Raw genomic sequence first — 20,217 nt, 5'->3', positions numbered from 1 at the left:
AAGAGCAGTCCCAGGTGACAAAAAGGGAAGTCTCTGGACAGCAGCTAGGCAGTGGGCCCTCTGATCTGGCAACTTGGCCAGATCAGAGAAGAGGACAGAGGCACCAGGAAAAATATGAGATCATGAGATTCTCTGATATGTTCGCACACTTGCCTGATTGGCAGATCTGATGTAGCATGTGAAAAAAATTACAAATAAGAGCTTAGAAAATAAAGGTAAAAAAAGATAAGGCAACCGTTCATTCTATGAAAAACAAAATGTGTAAGAAAATGAATACGACTAGGCTCTCCAGTGAACAATATTTACATGCTCACAGTAAACAGAAATATAGGTTGTTATTTAACCCCAAACAGATGTAATATATGGAGGGTGGGGCACAGGAAGTGGAGGCGAACGGAGCTAAATCCTAAACTATTATAGCAGGAAAGCAATACATGATGATTAATTTAAGAAAAAAAGTAAAAGGTAATCACATTAAAAAAAAAAAAGAAACATGAAGGTAAACAGCAGGTAAGAGCTGAAAGCGGGGAAGGCTGAGGTAGAGCAGAGGGCTAGATGGTTCCTGTCAGAAGCTATTCCGTGCTCTCTCCAACCTTTGCCTCTGCTGTGATTTTGTGAATACTATTATTGTAAGCAGTTAGGAGGTGTACACCTCACATGCATGTTTGCTGCATGCCAGTGGGTGTGACATCAAAGCTGGGAACTGGTCTAGAGGGCAGTGAAAACGGTGGCTCTGAATCATCAAGGGGCGCTTTCCTCAGGCTCCACCCCACCAGATGTTGGTGGGATGCTGGCTCCATCCTATCTGGACCTGTCCTTCCTGCAAGTTCTGTGGACGAGGAGCAAGCTGGGGGCTAGAGCCCTGGCTGAACCAGGACAGTGCAGGGTGTGGCTCCTGGGGCCAGGGCCGGGAGCTTCCCAGAGGCCCGCCTCCAAACCACCCTCTCCTGCATCAACCATCTGTGAATCTAGGCTCCCTACATATTTCTAGCTCTTTCTTGAATTAATTTCTTGGAGGAATTTTTGGAAATAGGCCTGGTATAGACAGAAACCTAAGTGAACCTTCTGTTCACTCATTCTTAGTTCCTCACACCCTGCTGAGGCCCACAGTTAGACCCATGGTGCTTGGCATACAGTAGGTGCTCAATAAGGAGCCACTGAAGGCATGATTATGGTGCTTACTTTCTGCCTCCGGCACTCTGTTGGGCTCTGTATGTGCACCGCCATGTTCAATCCTCACAACATGCTTATGCAGTTTGAGGATAGGATTATCTACACATTACAGGTAAGGAAATTGAGGCTTAGAGTAACTTGACGAAGGGCACTTCACCAGTAATGGATGAGCCAGGATTCAAACCTGAGGGTGGCTGACCCTGTGGCCTGTACAACAATTATGCTGCCATATCCTTTTTAGAAAAAGGTTTGGTTAGGTGTGTGGAAGGATGGAAGAAATGAAAGCAAGAGGTGGGTTCATGACTGACCCAAGAAGAGAACCTAAGAGACCAACCTCACCTTGGAGGCTTGAGGCCGGCCCGCCAGAAGCTGGAGAACTCGCGCGGCAACCCCCACTGCCCTGCCCAGGGGGCCGTCCTCGCAGCACCTACCTTCCTCAGAGAGGTTGTTCTCTTTGGTCTCCTTGTCCATCTGGCAGCACCAGCCTTCCAGCCGCTCTGTTTCCGCTTGAAGTAGCTTCAAGAACCAGTAGCCGTCTCGGCGGCAGGCCCCTGGCTGTGCTGGCTCTGCCGGGGAGCTGGAGGAGGTCTCCAGCCAGGGGTCGGGTGGGGGCAGCGAGGATGCCTCCAAGGCAGGGTCACTGTTGTCTCCATAGGAGAGGTTGCGCTTGATCTGGGCAATCTTGGGGGCCTGCCGGGGGCCGGCATCGATGCTGATGGAGTTGGGGTGTGGGGTACAGTCCGGGAGACTCCTCTCAGATGACTTACAGCTCGAGTCGTTGGCATCCTGGGTATCTGAGTCGGTGTCCCGTCGGGAGGACATGCTGTGAGAGGGGGCGCTGCTTCTGTGGGTCGGGGGGTGGAGTGGGGTGGGGTAGGGACAGGAAGGGGTAAGTCACCAAGAGGGCCAGAGACCAGAGGCCACCCCGACCCGGACACAAGGGAGACAGAGAAACGGATGCATCGTCTGCTCACCATGCGCCTGAAGCGGGTCCCACAGCCCCCGTCTCATTCTCTGCTCAGCCCCTGCCCCAGCCCACCCACGCCCACACGCACACACGCACACATGGACAAGGTCATAAGGTTGCCTGTTTACTGCAGTGGGGCCAGGAAGACCACCAACATCAGGGTGCCGGGCCACGTCTCAGCCCAGCCTTGGCCCCCTGTGAGCTGATTTCATCTCACAGAGCAAGAGCTCATCTGCCCGCCCGCCCGCCTGCCCAGCCTCCCATGCCTGGGCCACCGCCCGCACCCCAAACCCAGCTTGGTTATTAGAAATCCAGCAAGGAGAAGTGGGTTAGGGAGAGCAGGAGGAGAAGGCGAAGGAGAGGTGAGAGCAGAGGGAGGGAGAGGAGAGGGGAGAGGCGGCCACCACCTCTGTGCGACTTACCGCCAGTCGTCCTCTACCTGAACCCCGATGGACTGGAATTTGGTAGCGGGACTGGGCTCCTCTTTTGGCACTGGCTGAATGCAGTCAACCTTATTGAAGGACAACGACAGCAACGGCACGGAGACAAAGACAAAAATAAAAAACAAACACCACACTTGCTGCTGAAATTCACATTAGTGGGACGACGCAAACGGACGTGTGGACAGACGGACACGAGGCATGCGGACACTGCACGTGGGCCCGAGGCCGGACCAGGATAAGCCGGGCACTGCTCATTCGCGCGGAGGCGGGCGGGCAGGTGGGCGGGAGGTGGGAGGGGTGGAGATGACTGGCTTTCCCTACTCTGAGGAGGGTGCCATCACATCGATCGCTTTGGGTCCGTTGTCCTCCGAGAGGTGGGAACCGTTCCTTCTAGTCCTCTCCTTTACACGCATCAGAGAGAGAAAAAAGGACAACGAAAGAGAAAGAAAACACACACACACAAAGCCACAGCCGTTATCTGGTGTAGTCGAAGTGGGGCTATCTTGAGGCAAAGGTCACTCCCCCAACCCTGCAGCTGAAGGGCAGGCCGGGGTGCCTGCACTAGGGGCAAGCCTCAGACAGCAGTTCTGGATTTGAAAGCTGCCACAAAGGAAACAGCTGGCCAAGTCCCTGGGCGCTGTGGGGTGCCATCCCTGGGCCTTGTCACACTTGGCTGAAGCTACTTTCAGCACTGGGTGGGCCTGAGGAGCGGTAGAAAAGACCAGGGCCAGGGCCAAGTGCAAAGCTAGCACTCTTTCTCTGTATTTCAGTGATGCCCTGGGCCGACCTTTCTTTTCTGGGACAGAGGTATGTGGCCATGGAGCAGCCAGGCCAGCCCCTCCACCATCCTTCACAAATGAGGGAGAACCCACACTTGACCCAGGGCTCGAGGCACAAAGGGGTGGGACGAGGGTTGGTGGAACATCCTTGGGAACTGAAGACTCTCCAGTCTCTTGGCTTCACAGGGGCCAGGAGGCTTTCTGGGACAGAGAGCTGAGCGCCAGGCTCCTCCTTGCCATGGGGATGTAGCCGCATTTCCCCTTTAGTAAGAGCCAGCTCAGGGGATGTGGCATTGCTGGATCTCTAGAAAGCTGCTTGGAGAGTGTGGAGTAGGGGTGGAGTGAACTCGGGGAGGGGAAGCCCCATGGGCCCAAGAACTAGAGTCCTCATTCCGGTGTGAACTTCTGAGTAACAGGAATCAGGGTGAGCCTAACTCTCTCTCAGGTCTTCTGGAAAGATAAGAGCATCTGGTTTGGCCAAAGAGAGGGTGGGGCTGTCCAAAGACCCCAAGACTAAGCTGCTTTCTGTATTCCTCAGAATGCCTCCTGAGCACTGTACAGGGCAGGGGCTGGACCCCTTATGAAAGAGCCCAGAAAACAGGAGAGATCCCTGGCCAACTTTTTTCTTGTGTATATGGGGAAACTGAAGCCCGGAGCAGCCTTTTGGGTGACATTTAGGCAAGTGAGAGAAAATGGCCTGTGAGCCTTCTCTGGTCCATTCAGTCCCCTTTTAAGTTCCACCTTCCTTCTGCAATTCTGGTGCTTTGTCATCTACTTAGCCACGTCCAACTGCTCAGGGGTGGTTGTGGAAATGGAGATCCATCCAACCTAAGCCGCAATGCACACCACCCTGATGTCCTTGATTGCCCCCTGGGTTTGGGGGGCTCTGCCTCCCGCAGGCTCTAAGTCCACTGCAGCTGCCCTCCTCCCCTGCCCTGAGCGTGCTCCACTTTAGTCTGGAGGTCCAGCCAGGGCAGGGAGAGTCCTCTCCTGAATTTAGAGCAAGTCTTAAAAGCTGCAAGGCAGGGCCCAAGTTTTCCCAGCCCAGCTAATAGCAGACAGATTATTGATGTCAGGTGCATGCAGGAGGGGCAATGAAGCAGTGGAAGGGAAGCTGGCGCACCCTGCCCTGCTGTGTGCCACCGCCGTGGGTGCACTGTGAGCCTGGCTTCCCGAAGGGTCTGCTGGCTTTGGCCCCTTGGTCCCGGGAAACTATCCGCCTGGATCCTTTCTCATGGAGGGAAGCATTAGGACCGATGTCCCACTTCTCAGTTTGACTTGGGCCTGGCACCTCGAGCCACCTACCTGTCCCCAGGGCCCGAGAGGGCTCTGGGCAAAGTTCCCCTCGAGCAATCCCCGAGGCTCAAGAGCCCTGGGTCCTGGGCCCCTGGCCCTCGGTGTCTACGCTCCACGCTGCTCCCACCGCCAGGCGGGGCTGTGGCCTCCGCACCCGAGCTGACCTTGGATCAGAGAACTGTTAGGCCAGTCCCGCCTCCCACACGTCGGCTGGCAGGGCAAAGGGTGGAGTGAACAGACAGACAGTGGACAGGCAAACAGTGGACAGGAGATGGCTGGCTGAGTGTAACTACATTCACTGGGACAACCCATTGTTGGAGCAGGGACACGTCCCATAGCTGCAGACCCCGAAGCACATTCGGGTGAACGTGAGGAAGGTGTGCCTATGGATGGAATTTGGCTCGGCCATTTGGGGCCAACCCCCCAACACAGACAGACAAACCACCTTTGCCCAGGAGACCTAGTGGGCCTCCGCCAGATGTAATTACACGCAGGCAGGTGCACGGCGCGGGCCGAGGACAGAGTGTGAAAGGGGCCCCTACTTGTATTCCTATAGATGACAGTTTCCTTTTGGGGACGGCCTCAGGGTGGGATTCAGAGCTGGTCAGCGTCCCTTGTTCGCTCTTCAGAGCTGCATGTTTTGGGGGTGGCTCGGGGGCCTCGGGGGCTGGGGTGACTCCGCCCCGTGTCACGCTGGGCGGTCGGGTACTGCTGTCCAGGCTGTCCGATGAGTTGCTCAGGCCAGACTGGCTCGTCACTTCGCTCTTGTGGTCCTGGCTGTCCAGGTAGGTGTCCTGGGCAGACTCAGTACTGCTCTGGACTGTGACGGAGATGAACGGCTTCGACGTGGTGCGTGGAGGGACCGGTGGCGGGGTCTTCTTATACGCCACAAGGCATGATGAACCTGCAGGTGGGTGAGAGGAGGGCAGGGGAGAAGGTGAGGCCCCCAGGCCCCTTTCAGCCCTCTCGAGTCTAGCTCTGGCCTCAGTGAGGATTTCTGGAGCAGGAGAGTGGGGATCAGACACAGCAATGACCAAGACAGACAGACCCGGGCCCTGCCCACCCTCATGCTGAGCCAAGGCAAGTCTAGTAGGGGCTGCCAGCGTGGGCCAAACACACCCTCCTCCTCTGGGTCCCACACAAAGGTACTATCCAGCTGGGGCATGGGCTGGATGGTGACAGCAGAGTGGTGGTCAGGACAGCCAAGGAACAGTTAACCTCACTCGTCCTCAAGCTCCCTGAGAGACTTACTCCTCTTCTCTGGTCTTTTTCTCCTACTCTACCTTCCCTCCACCCCGTTCCCTCTGGCTGGATGGCCCCCTCTGTTTGGTCAAAGACCAACACATCCTCTGGGGCCCAGCTACCCTGCTCCCATCTTGCCATTCCCACCCCTCCCCCCTCGTTGTTATGTGAAAACCAACACACCAGTCTGCCTCCGTCAAGACTCCCTGTTCTATACCAAGATTCAGGGAACCAGGATCTGCCATGGGTGAGAGCTGGGGTCTCAGAGTCCCATTCCGAGCCTGGCCCAGGGCTGGCCCCCAGCAGGGGCATGGAACACCAAAGGCCCCAGCTAGCTTTGTAAATGCTGAACTTTTGGTCTGAAACAGAAGGTTCTTTTCAAATAACAGTAGCTACTTGCTGTGAGAGACTGGTTCCTATCCCACAGCTTCTCTCAGCATCTTAACTCCAACTGCCCTTTCCCCGGTGAGGACTGAAAGGGGCCTCTACTGGGTGGGGCCCAGGCTAGAAGTGGGAGCCAGAGGAGTGACTTGAAGCCCTCCCTTCAAAGGGGCTGCCAATCACAGTGATGGTGATGGCCCAATGGAAACCCCAGAATAAGGCTCAGTGCCACAGGGGCCATGGACAAGACCCAGCAGAATCCATTCATCTGCCATTACGAGATGTCACTAAACAAACCTATCAGAACAGCTAAAATAAAAAACGGTGACACCACCAAATGTTGCCGAGGATGTGCACAAATGGAATCACTCATACATTGCTGGGGGAAATGTAAAATGATACAACCACTCTGGAAAACAGTTTGGCAGTTTCTTTTAAAACTAAACACACAATTACCATACAACTCGGCAACTGCACCCCTGGGCATATCTCCCATAAAAATGATAACATGTTCACAAAAAACTTATACATGAATGTTCATAGCAGCTTTATGTGCAATATGCCAAAACTGGAAACAACTTAGATGTCCTCAATGGATGAATGGCTGAGGTCCACTTAGACCATGGAACACTACTCAGCAACAATAACAAAAAATGAACCACTGATTCAAGCAATAACTTGGGTGAATCTCAAGTAAATTATGCCAAGTGCAAAAGCAATCTCGAAAAGTTATATGCAACATGATTCTATTTATGAAACATTCCTGAAATGACCTCATTATAGAGATGGGAACAGATTAGTGGTTGGTGGGGAGACTAGCGGGAGGGGGTGATGGGGAGGCTGGAGGGACTTGGTTATAAAAGGGCGACAGGTAGGATCATGACGGGTGTGAGTTGATGGAAGTTCCGTAGCTTGACTGTGGTGGTGGCCCTTTGAACCTGTACGTGATGAAACTGCATCGGACTAAATACACACACAGGTGACATGAGTGAAACCAGTGAAATCTGAGTAACACTAGTGGGTTGAATCTATGTCAATATCCTAGTTATGATGTTATACTACAGTTTTGCAAGATTTTACCATTGAGGGAAACTGAGGGTGGAGGGTACACAGAATCCCTCTGTATCATTTCTTACAACTATATGTAAATTACAATTACCTAAAAATAAAAAACCCATCTACCTGTTCATCTGATAAACATCTATTAAGCTGGGTCCCAGGAAAGCGAGGAGCCCTCACCAGCAGAGAAACAGCTGTGACGCAAATGCTTCAACAGCAGCAAAAGCCACAATGGAAAAGCCCAGGACCCGGGAGCCACATTTTGTGCTCAGCAGTCTATGTGACTAAGTGCTCTGGGAGCTCAGAGCCAACAGCATTCAATTCCTACTCTGCTTAAAACTTTCCAGTCCAGCTCGGGGATCCCCCCCCGGACAGACACACCCACAATCTGACTCCCTAGTCTGAGAAGGGTGAGGCACAGGCAGGAGAACAAAGGCAGCAGGGCAGGCAGGAGGCGGGGCTTCAGTCCACGGGAGAATGACCCTCTAGGCCCCACCCCATGGGAAAGGGACAGGCCTGCTTGGGAAGACGACCTCCTGTGTTCAGCTGGCCGAGAAGCGCAGGCTGACAGCCAGAGCTGGGCCATCTATTGACTATGCTTAGCAGCTTTATGATTTTGTACTTTACTCCTCACAGTGACTCTGTGAGGTGGGGATACAACTGTGACTGCTTTATAGATGGGGCACATGAGGCGCAGAAAGGTTGGATAACTCTCCTAGAGTTGCCAACAGTAAGTGGCAACCACATGGTTCAGCTGCACAGCCCACCTCACTCTGCTCCCCAGGCCCTGGGCCCCTCCCTTCTGGACTGGAGCTTCAGGTGTCTGGGGCCTTCACTGACCACTGTGACCCCCAGCATCCTGCTGACCCTGGAGCCAGTCTGCAGGTGCATGCCCAAGCTGAGCCCTGACTGTTGGGGGAGGAAGGGCCTAGACTAAAGGCAGAGGCCTGGTTTCCAGAGCCCAACAATGACTCATGCAAGTCCCTGCCGCCTGCTGAACTATTCATTGCCCTTAGCTGTTCAGTGGGGGAGGAATTCTAACCAGGTGACAGCACAGCATATTCACACAGCCCTTGACTAACTCAAAGCGTTTTCCCATTTATGCTCTCATCTCATCTCCCCTCATTGTGACAGAAAGAAAGATTCCTGCTCTGAATCCCTTCTCCTCACTGCTTGAAATTCTATTTGAGAGTCATTCCTTTAGTGGTGAGGATCCAGAAGCCAGAGGGCAGCAGAGAACCAGACAAGCCTGAGTTCAGATCTCAGCTTTGTCATGCAGCAGCTGCGCAGCCACAGGGAGTGATAACATAGGCTGCAACACAAAGGTGAAGGTTCACACAGCCCAGGGTTGGCAGGGCTCTGACCCGTCTCTAGTACAGGAGAGGCCTGGGCAGCGAGGGGGAGTGGTGAGCCAAAATTTTATCACTCCCCAGCCGCTGATGGGGAGGCTGGACTTGTTCTCTGACCAGCTCAGGGGCAGTTTCCCCCAAGAGCTGGACACGCAGAGCAGCCTGTTGAAGCCAGTGGCCACCAGAGCCCAGCAGAGACAGGACTCACTGGGGATTTTAGGATTCATTTGTTTGGTTGGCCTAAATATCCTAAAGAAGTAGGGCTTCTGTGGAGTTTTCTGCCCCAGATCAGAAGAGTGAGGCCCCAGTCTGCTCAACATGTTTAGGTGGGGAATATCCCCCTAAAGGGGGTGACAGTGAGCTTGAAGACCTAGAACTGAGCCCTAAGCCTGGCTGAGTCTGTGGGCCCCCAGTCAAGGTCCTTGTTCCCACCTGTGGTGGGGCTGACGCTGGCCTGGAGGAGTCAAGTCTGTGCGGGGACCCACCCTGCCCCGCCCGGGAGATAATGGGACTGCCCAGAGCCAGGGGTCTGGACAGAGGACTCACCCTCCAGCTTCTCTCTCAGGGTTGCTTAGGCTGGAGTCCTGCTGACGCACACTCAGAGGCTCTGAGCCCTGGCTGAGGCAACCCCTCATTGGAGAGAAAGTGAACTAGAGAGAAGCCAGGCCAGATGGCCAGATATGATAAGAGGAAAAGTGAACTTATCCTGGATTCTCTATGTCTCTGAGGGCACAGGTCACAGCCAGACAAGTGGTGTGACTAACAGAGAAGACTGAGTGGCTGGTATCCTTCAGCTCTGAGCACTGTCCCCCCAGAGCAGGGGATGGGGCCCAACTACACGGGTCAGCTCTCCTTTCAAACATGTGAAATGCCAAGAAATACAGGCCAACACCTTCCCCTGCGCCTTCGGACATCACAATCTAGCCACTTAGTGTTCCTTACACCAACCACACTTCCTCCCACCTCGGGGCCTTTATACAGGCTAGTCTCTCTACCTAAAAAGGTTCTCTCAGCTCCTTACATGTTTCAAATATTACTTCCTCCGGGAGGCGTCCCCTGACTGCCCCCTCCCCTCCATCACCCAGTACCTCCATCAGAACACCTGTCACATTTGTCAGCAGCTCATCTAGGCATTTACTTGCTGACGGTTACAGCCCTGGGGTGGTTGGGGAACTCTGTCTGTCTTGGCACGGCAGGTCACATCCCAGGCCCAGGGTAACATCTCAAGCATAGAAAGCTCTCAATAAACTTTTGTTGAATTAAGAAAATGAACCTCATCATTGCTACAAAAACCCCTCAGTTGCCAAAAATCAAGATTTAACCACAGTGAAGGCTCCCAACACTTTAGTACCCGAGGTTCTAGCCCCCTCCCAAATGCAAAGCCCTCTCTGCTTGGTCCCACCCATCCATCCCTACAGCTTCATCTCCCACCCTTCCACACCCTTAGCATGATCTTTCCAGCTCCAGAGAACAACGCACCCTTTCCCAAACACACCACACTCTTCATGCGCCAAAGCCATTGCACGTGCACTGTTTCTGCCAGAACCCCTTTTCTCATCCTCCATGCTTCTCATTCTCTGGTCAGTCCCTCCCTCTCCAGCTTTTTCTGGCCCAGGCAGAGTCTGACCCTCTCCTTTCTCTGTGGGCAGCTGGAGCACTTGGGGCTGTGGCCACATCTCCAACTGAGAGTGTATTCCCCGAGCGTCAGCAGCCAGTGTCCGGCCCAGAGGGTGCACAACCATCATTTGCCAATTAAACTTTAGAGGGAGGCAAGTACCTCTGAGACTCAAGATGTTGGACCTAGTCAGGGCATGACTGCGGCCCTCCCTGCCCTTGGGAGACATTCTGTGTGCCACAATTCACATCAATACAACATGTGGGTCCAAATCTTTGTCCAGATACTCTAGAAAACTTTCAGATTTGCCCAGGAAACTTAGGGCTGAATGGCACTCCAATGTGACTATCTCCTCCAGCTGGTCCTTGTGCATATTTTCAAAGATCCTGAGTGAGGCATCGGCTGAGCCCCAGCAGCGTGTGCACGCTGAGCTGCCGCCCTCGGGCCACATGCTTCCCTGCCCTGGTCTTGGCCATGTCCGTCCCTCACGCCAAGGCTCAGACAGGATACAGTTGTGTTATGCCATCGGCCCCCGGCCCCAGACATCCAGCCCAGCCTCCCTGCTCCACAGTGCACAAATCCTTGCTTCTTCTAACTAGAAGCTCCCTTTGTCTCATTTCTGCCTTCTGCCCAAGATTTTATCCAGCAAATTCTATTTACCAGATCAGAGTGAATTTGCTTCCACAGTTTTTTTGATGTCAGGGTATATAAGTTGGCCAATCAGAGCTTAGATGCTGAGAGGAGTGGCTGTGGCTCCAACTCCCCAGAGATCTGGAGGACACAGAGTAACCTGTCAAACCACGCAGCTAAATCGGGCAGCTTACTTGTGCGCTATGGTAAAAACAGAACTCAAGGCTCCCGCCCACCCAGCCTCAAATTCCTTCCTCCTTCCCTGCTTCTTCCCCCAAGGCAGAGGAAGCTGGGAGAGAATTCCAAGCAACTAGGTCAGGATTGAGAACAGACTGCCCTCTCAGAGCCACTTTCCTGTTGATGGCCCATGTGCCCCCCACCCCGGGTCAGCCTGGAAGTCACCTCCCTTACTGTGACTTAAGAGTTAGCAGCATCAAACTTTAATTTCAAACTCCAGCAAGAGGGACTGGTAGCACCTCTCACCCCAACAGCCTCCTGGGGATCCTCCCCACTGCCTACAACCAGGGGCTTCCTAAATGCCTCTCCCATCCCTCCCTTCTCCCCCATCTAGAGCCAGTCTCCCCTAGACTCCCCACACTGCTGCTCCCTAGCCCCCAACCTCCTGTCTTGCCTTTCCTGTCCCTTTTCCACTCTGGTCAGTGGGCCACCTGAGGAATCCAACCATACCACTGCCTTGTTTAAATGGTGCCACCACCTACTCAGAGGCATTGGAATAAACACTTCAGTGGGGGAACTCAGGACTTCTAGAAACTGCACCTGCCTCAGAGCTGAAAGTCCACAGGAGCCAAGAGGATACAAAGGTGATACCCTGGGGAAGACAAAACCACAAAGCTCAGGGAGTCCTGACTCTGCCCTTGGAGCCCTGTCCAGAAGCCAGGATGCACTCCTGTTGGTAAGGATTCCAACGCTAACCTTACTGAGCAAGCACTCGGTGTACAGTCGGTCCTTATTATTATTCACGATTCTGTATCTGCAAACTCGCCTACTTGCTGAGATTTATCTGTAACCTCCAAATCAATACTCTTGGGGCTCTCGCTTGCAGACATGCACAGAGCTTGAAAATCTGAGTTGTCCAATGCACAGGTTCCCAGCTGAACAAGGTAACATTGCCTTTTTCGTTTCAGCTTGTACTGTAAATGAGTATCCTTTTCCTGGTCTGTTTAGTGTTGTGTTTTCACATTTTTCTCGTTTTTTTTGGTTATTGTTGGTGGTAGTGATTTCTGTCTGAAATGGCCCCCAATCATAGAGCTGAAGTGCTATCCTGCGTTCCTAAGTGCAAGAAGGTTGTGGTGTGCCTTATGGAGAAAACACACGTGCCAGACAACCTTTGTTCAGGTGTGAGTTATGGTGCTGTTGGCCAAGTTCCATGTTGATAAGTCAACAATATATTAAATAAGGTGTCTTTAACAAAAACCTTGGTGGTTTCTGTTGGTGGTTGGTGGAGATGCAGGGACTCTGTATGTCCCACAGGAGCAATGGTTCAGTATTTGCTAACTCAGAGTTTGAGAGACATTATGAACCCAACAATTGTGAATAACAAAAATGGACTGTACTGTGGCCAAATGAATCCTCAGAACAGGTATGTGAGGTAGGTCTGCCAGTATCCTGTTTTCCAGATGAGGCTCACAATCCTTTGAGCAAAGGAGTAGAGAAGGACAGCCCAAGGCATGGGAAGACAGATGCCAGTAGGGCCCAGCCTGGCAAAGTGGAATTTAGATAATTTAGCTGGTGAAGAAAAGACAAGGGGGCCCGAGAGAGGGCTGCCTCTTCTCAGATAGGGTCCTTGGTTTCCTGGGGCTGCTTGGACAGTGGTGACAGTGGTAACAGTGTTATCTTCTTCCTGCCCGCAGCAGAGCTCACGAAGTCCCTTCAAACCGGCCTGCAGTCAGAAGGTTTTACCACAGGCAGACCTGATGGCAGTAGGAGGGCATATCACTATCTCAATAGCCCAGCACACTAGGCAGCTCTGCATGAGGTGCCAAGGCCATCTCAAGCTGAGTGTGTCCAGAATGAATCTGAACCTCTCCTCCCCCACGTCAGCCTTGCTCTCCTAGAGAGGGGACCCCATGCACTCAGTCACACTCCAGAGGCCTGGGGATCCTCACCCCCCTCTTCTTATGCCTCCCCCATCTGCAAGGCCTTGTCCCTCCTGCACACAAAAGCACATGTCACAGAGCTGGGCTTCTCTCCATCCCACAGGCCTGGTCTAGGCTGCACTTTCTACCCCCTGGCCTCCCTGCTTTGTTAGTGGCCCAACTCACCCATGATCACTATCCAGACAGGAGCCTGAGGAGTTTTTTAAAAGTACAAATTGGATTACTGCCTCCCTTTTCTAAAGCTTTTCAAAGGTTCCCTACTCCATGAAGTTGCCTACCTTGGCCTACAACAGGAACTGGCCCACTCCCTTCTCCAGCCTCAGTGCCTGTACTTTTCCCTCGCTCATTCCACTCCAGCCACACCATCCTCTTTGCTATTTCTCAAATGCTCCAAGCATGCGCCCACCTCAGGGCCTTTGAGCCTGCTGTTCTCTTTCTGGGATGATCCCCACCACATTTCTGCACACCTACTTCTTCCCATCCTGCTCTCATCTCAGCTTCCCATTCAGGCCTTGGCTCAGGGGTCACGTTCTCAATGAGGGTCCCCCCGACTGCCCTGCCTAAAGTTGTTATTCCTTCTTTGAGGGCCTTGTTTGTTTCATCAAGCACTGATCAACTTACTGCTTCACTTGTCTTTTGTCTCTCTCCCCTGGCAAATAGAGATTCTGAGTATCTAATATAGATTTCCGAGAGTAGGGACCCCAAATACCTTATAAAACCACAATGCTTTCTCTGTACCAGGCTCAATATATGGCTGGGCTCAGTAACTATTTGTTGAATGAATGAACAAATCCCTACTTAACAGTTGGGCAGACTGAGGCTCAGGGAAGCAGAATGATTTACCCCTGACTCTTGAGTTAGAATCTAACGTCCAGTGTGAGCACTATGATCTCCCTGCAGGTCAGCCCCCAATACACACACACACACACACACACACACTACAGGAACACAATCTGGTGAGAGGTAAGGCTTCGAGCAACTCTGCTTGAAGTTTGGCAATGAGGCCATAGGGACGAGAGCTCAACAAATCCTAAGCACTGGGCATCAGGAACAGTTTGAAAAATAACCATTTCTGAAAGGTGACAGAGAAAGCAAGCAAGCAGTGCTTCCAGCAACATCTTCCAGGCACGGAGTATCATATGTACAGATTTAAAAGAATCATGACCGAGTGAGCCCTGGGCCAGGTACTACTTTACTCCAGACACAGGCCTGGGAGGGGAGATAATTATCACTGATGTTTTATAGATGAGAGAACAGGCTTTTAGTTTTTAAGAGTGGCAGTGTAGAAAAGCCTGCTCTGGGAGGCCATGGTGGGCTTTGTACCTTGCACAGGGTCTAGTTCTTCCTGGGCCTCAGTTTCCCCAGCTAAGTGGGTTGACCCTGAATGGGCGTCCCAAGTTTAAACATCTACAAGAGACCAGGCATCTAACTCCTCTGGCCCACAGCTGTCATGTGGAGACCTGGGTGACAGAAGCCAGAAATCTGGACTGAAAAATAAATAAAACCTCTAAATTTAAAAATGAAGTTAGTTAATTCAAAGTTTTAAAAACACTGCATAGGTACGTGTCTGCCTGCCAGTGTGGCCTGGGGCACACAGGCCTCTGACTGCTCAACAGCTGCCCTCAGACCTCCAAGCTCCCTGAGCTCCAGACCTTCTCCCCCTGCTCCCTAGGAAGCCTGTCCACAAGAGCCGCCCCCTCGGAAACCTTGAAATCAAGGCAGCAGGAGGCCCTTCTGGTGGTGTCTCAGGTCTGCCCGGAGAAAGAAGAGAAGCCCCTTCTGGTCGTCAGGCCAGGTGTGGTTGCAGGCTCTTGGCACCAGGGCGAGGTGTTGGGGGGGGGGGCCCATCCAGAGCACAGATGGCTGCCTCCCTTCATGGGCCTGGACCAGCTGCTTGAGAGGGACCTGCTTGGTTGCTGGGGCAACACCCTTTACCCCCTTCCAGAGACAGCTGCCCCTTAGAAGCCCTGCTCACACCCCAGTTGGGGACAAAGATATGAGGAGATTCTGTCCTGGTATGCTCAGGCCAGAGGGGCTGGAGGATGGGTTAGGCAATGCCCTCCAGATGGACCCACAGTTCAGGTCAGCCGATTCTCTGAGGACAGGAAGCTGCGGGGTAGGGGACTTCACAAGCTCCAGGGCATCTCCCCTGATCGAGGGCCAGCTATGAGTCAGCCTAGCATGAAGAGCTTTAACTGTATCAGCTCATCAACTCTTTCCCAGGCCTAGCAGTCCCACTTCAAAGAGGGAAAAAGTGAGGCTCAGGGAGCAGTGAACAGCCCAAGGTCACACAGCCAGGATCTGAGCTCAGGCTTTCTGATTCCAGAGCCAGCCTTGTAGCTACTGCTTCACCACACTGCCCAGGGCTGGAGTTAGGTGCCACCTAGCAGGGCCTGGCTGAAATCCTGGCCAGGCCAGTTCCCCAGTCAGGACCCTATTCCTGGGTCCTCAAGCAGGGTTTGGCAATTTCCTCTGAATGGGTTAGATGGTGGCAGCCTCTGGCTCTGCTGGCCATGAGGGCAGAGGCCTGGGGCTCCAGACCAGAGCCCCACCACTTGAAGAAAAAGGCGCTCTGCCTGCCTGTGACCACTGCCACCCACAGCTGCCCTTCCCCTCCAGACATGTGGTCCCAGACACTGTGACCCTCTCACCAGAAACACCAGAACCTCTGAAATGGGTGTCTGACAGCTTCAGAGCAGAGCCCAGAGAGGTGAGGCCACCCGTCCTAGGTCACACAGCTGGGACTGGAACGAGGATGTGGGGAGCCTCCAAATTCTAGGGTCCAAATAGATAGCTATTCCAGTGATTTTCAAGCCAGCTTCTGGGGGCCTGGGGAAAACTTTCTGATTCCCTCCCCAGGCCAGGTCCCTCAGAGCAGCTCTGTTTTCCTTTTTTTCCCTCCATGTGGAATTCTCACATGATATTTTGACACCCACTAGACCAATTCAACTCCGTCATAGTACAAATGAGGAAACTGAGGATCAGAAAGGCAAATGTACTCCCCGAGGAGCAGGTGGCAGAGCAGGGACCTTGCCCAGGGCTCTGAATGTGGGTGTGTTCCCTGTCCCCCTGCAACATCCCTGCCTCTCAGCCTGGAGACCACCAGCTCCAGGCATTCAGGGAGGTACCCATCTGTGGCTGAGCCCCATCTCAAGTCCCTGACCAGGGGACCCCAAATAGCATGCTGTTTCTCAAGAAATATTTCCACCATTACTGCAACTATATCCAGTAAGCAACCTGTCAGGCAACATTCACCCTCATGTCCATTCTGTGTTGGAATCTGCCGCAAACGTCCTTTTATGTATCCCCAGAGACCTGCCGGCAGAGTTAGCCCTGCCAGCAGCTGTGCTGAGGCCCCTGCCCTACCCCCGAGGACACCTTATTACCACCACCCCTGGGAGTCCAAGCTTTAAAGAGATGCCAGCTTCCAAGCAGCAGTTACTGAATCATGATTTTCTTGTTGTATATGAAAGCTATAAACACTAGAAGGGGGTGCTGACAAGTAGGAGAAAGTAGCCAGAGTTACAGGGCTGTATGGCTCCAGTCCAACACAAAAACTTGATGGGTACAGCCCCGCTTGGCCTTGTGGGGGAATGGGGTGGGGTGGAGAATCTAATATTTGGCTTTTCAAATACTATTTGGCTTTTCAAATACTGGCTCCAGCATGTGGACCTCACTGCTGTCTTTCCAAAGCCCTAGGATCCCAGGAGCCCAGCCTGGGAAGTACTACTTAGAAGAAAGAGCCTCAAAAAGCCACCTTCACTTCTGGAGAGCTGACGTCAAACCCTGGTGATGGGTCACAAAAGCCCGGGTTTTTACAAGCTGTCACAGGCCCCTGTGTCCAGTATGCAAAGCCAGACGCTGCCAGGCCCTGTGCACCTCGACTGCTGGCCTCTTTCATCGTTCTGAATGACCAAGCGGATCCCAGAATAGAAAGATGGTGCTAACAGGCTCATTCACTGTGCCTGGAGTGACAGGTGGCATATCGGGTGACAGAGCCAGGAGCCAAGAACCCTGGGCGGCCAAGAGATGGGACAAAATGAACGGTGCAGAAGTGAATGGGGAAAACCGTGAGTTCAGCTCAGGTCAGCCCAGGCCAGGCCACCTGCCTCGATGCCAGGCCTGCGGAAAGGGACACAGGAAGGGAGAGGGCCCAGTCCTCAGAGCTTATATTAAGATCCTGAGTTCAGGATCCCAAGTTGCACAATTACACAAGAAAGCAGACATGTAGAAAAATGCCTAAGTGACTCCAGCTGACTGTAGACACGGTCTAGGCTACACTAACAGAGGAAGGCGCAGGATCAGGGAGGGGGCAGCCCCACTGGACTCTGGACAATGCTGTTGGTACTGTTGGCGATTATGGACAAGGGACAGCGCCAAACTGAAGCCTGATGAGAAGGGGGCAATCTGCACAGGGAGAAGTCTCAAATCCACCCACCCCTATTCCATTACAATAAGTGCTGATTTATAAAAGGGAAGCTGCACACTGGGCCCTGGGTGGGCACTAGGGACCCAGGAGAAGTCCTTGTCAAGAAACTCACAATAAAAACTACTGACTGGGCGGAGCCACGTGCAGTACTGCAGGAGAAAGCCTGGAACTGACTGAAAGTGTTGTGACTGATAGTGAGGGCCGTCACACATTTGCCACAGATGGGGTGTGACATGTGCACCATGAGCCGTGTCTAGTTCAACACGAAGGACGGCTTGGAGAGAATGGAAGAGGCAACTCAGAAGGGCACGGCTACTATCTTCAGAAACCTAGAAGACTGACACATAGACACTTGGTCCAGGTTGTCACAGTACAACCAGAGGGGCGACAAGGGGGTGTTCAGGGGGAGCAGATTTTGCCTCATTATAAGGAGGCACTTCCTAAGGGGCAAAGCTGCTGGGAAGGCGGCCAGCTCAGCTGGACATAGGCACAACGGATGCAGGGAGGGACTCAAGCTCCCACAGGTGCTCCTTTTAAAAAGACTCCTTCCAGGCATGAGATGTTCTTTCTTTGTCTGCCTACTTCACACCCAGTTCTGGACGTGACTTTAGACTTCATTTTGGTGTGTGACATTCATAGTTCAAAATTTTTTTGCCTCCAGAGAATCGTCATGAACAAGTAAGAGAGAGAGGAATGTTCAGACAGCCTAGCTACAGGGGAAATGATATGAGGACTAACTCCAGGGCCTCAGACAGCGCGGTCAGGGCTTAAAACTCCTTCCTCTGGGAAGTCTGGCAGGACAGAGTCCCTACCTGAGATGATAAACCTGTCTTCAGAATATGAGACCAGCTGACACTTGCTAACCCTGCTGTCCACCCACCCTCCTAATACCTACTGCTGGGTTACAGACATGGCCTTGTAGGTCAGGAGGCCCTGCGTCTGAGCACTGTTCCCGCACTCACTGTATGATAAAGGCTCCGAGGTTCTCACTCTCACTCATCTGTAAAATGGGAACAATTCTGGCTTGCCCTGTCCACTGCCCTAGGGCTGCTGTGAGAGTTTCTTGGGAAGACAGGTGGGAAAGGGCTTGGTAGGTGAGGAGCTGTCATTACAATTGACTGAAGGGCCCTTGTGAGCAAGGGGCCTGCAGAGCAGACATCCAGTCCCAGGCCCTCTGAGAACTCTGTGGGCCAGAAGCTGGGGGTTCCCGGCCTGGGGCAGAAGTGAGGACCCATGTTCCTCCAGGGACATGTCCCTCCAGGTGGGCAGCTGGGGTCCTCAGACAGGGCACTGAGGACCCCAGCTGCCCGCCCACTCCATGCCACGCTTGCATCACCATTCTAGTATTTTAGGGTAGTGTCCTCTGGTGTCTCTGCCTTGCCAAGCACCCCTCTTAACTTCTCTCTGCCACCCTCTTCACACCAACACCTCCTGTTCTCAGAGTCCAGGCCTTTGCACCTGCTGCTCCCTGCCTGCAACACCCCTTCTTCTCCCTGATTTTGCCTCCTCCTTCAGGTTTCCATTCCAGTGGTACTCCCTCCACGGCATCCTGACTGTCCAGGACTGTCCCCCTGCACCCACCTGGCGCCTCTCACTGGGTCAGCCCCCCAGGTTTAGATGTGCTAGAGGCCTTGGTCATCACACTGCTTTACGGGTCTGTTTACTTTTCTTCTCTCCTTAGACCCTGAACCCTCTGAAGACAGGGACCACATGGTTCCCATACCTGGGGCACCCAGAAGGGGTGCCAGGCGAATGCCTGTTGACACTTATAAGGTAGGACCCTATCCCTGATTTCACCCCAAAAGTGGTACATGCCTGCAGGAAGACCCTGAGGACACAGCAGCAGGGGAGAGTCTCTGAGGGGTGACTTGGCAAGCAGAAGACAGAGGCGCTGGGACAAGCTGTGACTACAGGTTTCCCCACTCATGCCCCCATGTCCCTCCCTACTCGACTTTTCTCTCCCAACCACCTCTAAAAGCTCATGTTGACATTTGGGAAGATCTCTTTGAAAGAACACCTATACAAGGGAAGGTCGCCAACCCCCCAACCTGTCCACAGAACCCTGCCCCAACAATGGCAGTGTGAGACACACTGTAAGGACTGACTGAACATTAGTGGCTAACCATCACAGTTAATGGTGTTTATCATCTGCTCAGGAATTGGTGGCTATGGCAGTGGCCCAGCCACTGTCTGAGGTCCTCACCCCTGCATCTTATATTTGATCTCCACAAGGAGATGTTTTCACCATCTCCCCTTGTGCTGCTGAAGCAGAGGCTCAGAGAGGTTGAGGGATTTGCTCAGTGTCACACAGCAAGTCATGTTCTATCTGCTAAGCGAGAGCAAACCCTCCAGGTTTCAATCTCCAGAATACAATCTTCACAGCACCCAGTCTCACAACAAAAATACAAGTTCGCTGACAAGGAGACTGACACAGACATTCCCACAAAGCTTAGAAGTCACTGTAGAAAGACAAGTTTGATCTCCCTTCTGCTGGCAGAATCTGAGTACATTTTTACACTTCTAGAGTACACTTTTACAAAGACCCCAAGCCCAAGCCAGCATCCCGAAAAACACTTTAAGAAAGCAGACTTCACCTTGACAACTTCTAACCTCTGGGAGCTGCTCTGCTCGGATGTTTTTGTAAGCATACTAATCACCTCCCCAGGTTTTGGGCTGTCCTGCCAGGCCCTTTTCTGCTCTCACAAAGAGACCTGTGACATCACTTGCCCCTCAAGTG

The 20,217-nt window shown here is 52.9% G+C and overlaps 1 protein-coding gene across 6 annotated transcripts in view; it reads right to left on the bottom strand.

Annotated features, from left to right (window-relative positions):
• The window catches only part of DLGAP4 (DLG associated protein 4), a 79,124-nt gene that overhangs the window by 23,053 nt on the left and 35,854 nt on the right, over positions 1–20,217 (bottom strand). For all 6 annotated transcript variants that reach the window (XM_006202578.3, XM_072944165.1, XM_072944166.1 and 3 more), the window contains 3 exons: positions 5,201–5,562; positions 2,563–2,651; positions 1,605–2,017 (listed from right to left, as the gene is read on the bottom strand). In XM_006202578.3, the coding sequence (XP_006202640.2) occupies positions 1,605–2,017; positions 2,563–2,651; positions 5,201–5,562 (864 nt within the window). The remainder of the gene's footprint in view (positions 1–1,604; positions 2,018–2,562; positions 2,652–5,200; positions 5,563–20,217) is intronic.

This window comes from Vicugna pacos, chromosome 19 (genome assembly GCF_048564905.1).
Source record: "Vicugna pacos chromosome 19, VicPac4, whole genome shotgun sequence".
NCBI classification, from domain to species: Eukaryota; Metazoa; Chordata; class Mammalia; order Artiodactyla; family Camelidae; genus Vicugna; species Vicugna pacos.
The sequence above is the reverse complement of the archived record's forward strand: the minus strand, read 5'-3'. Positions and strand labels throughout refer to the sequence as shown.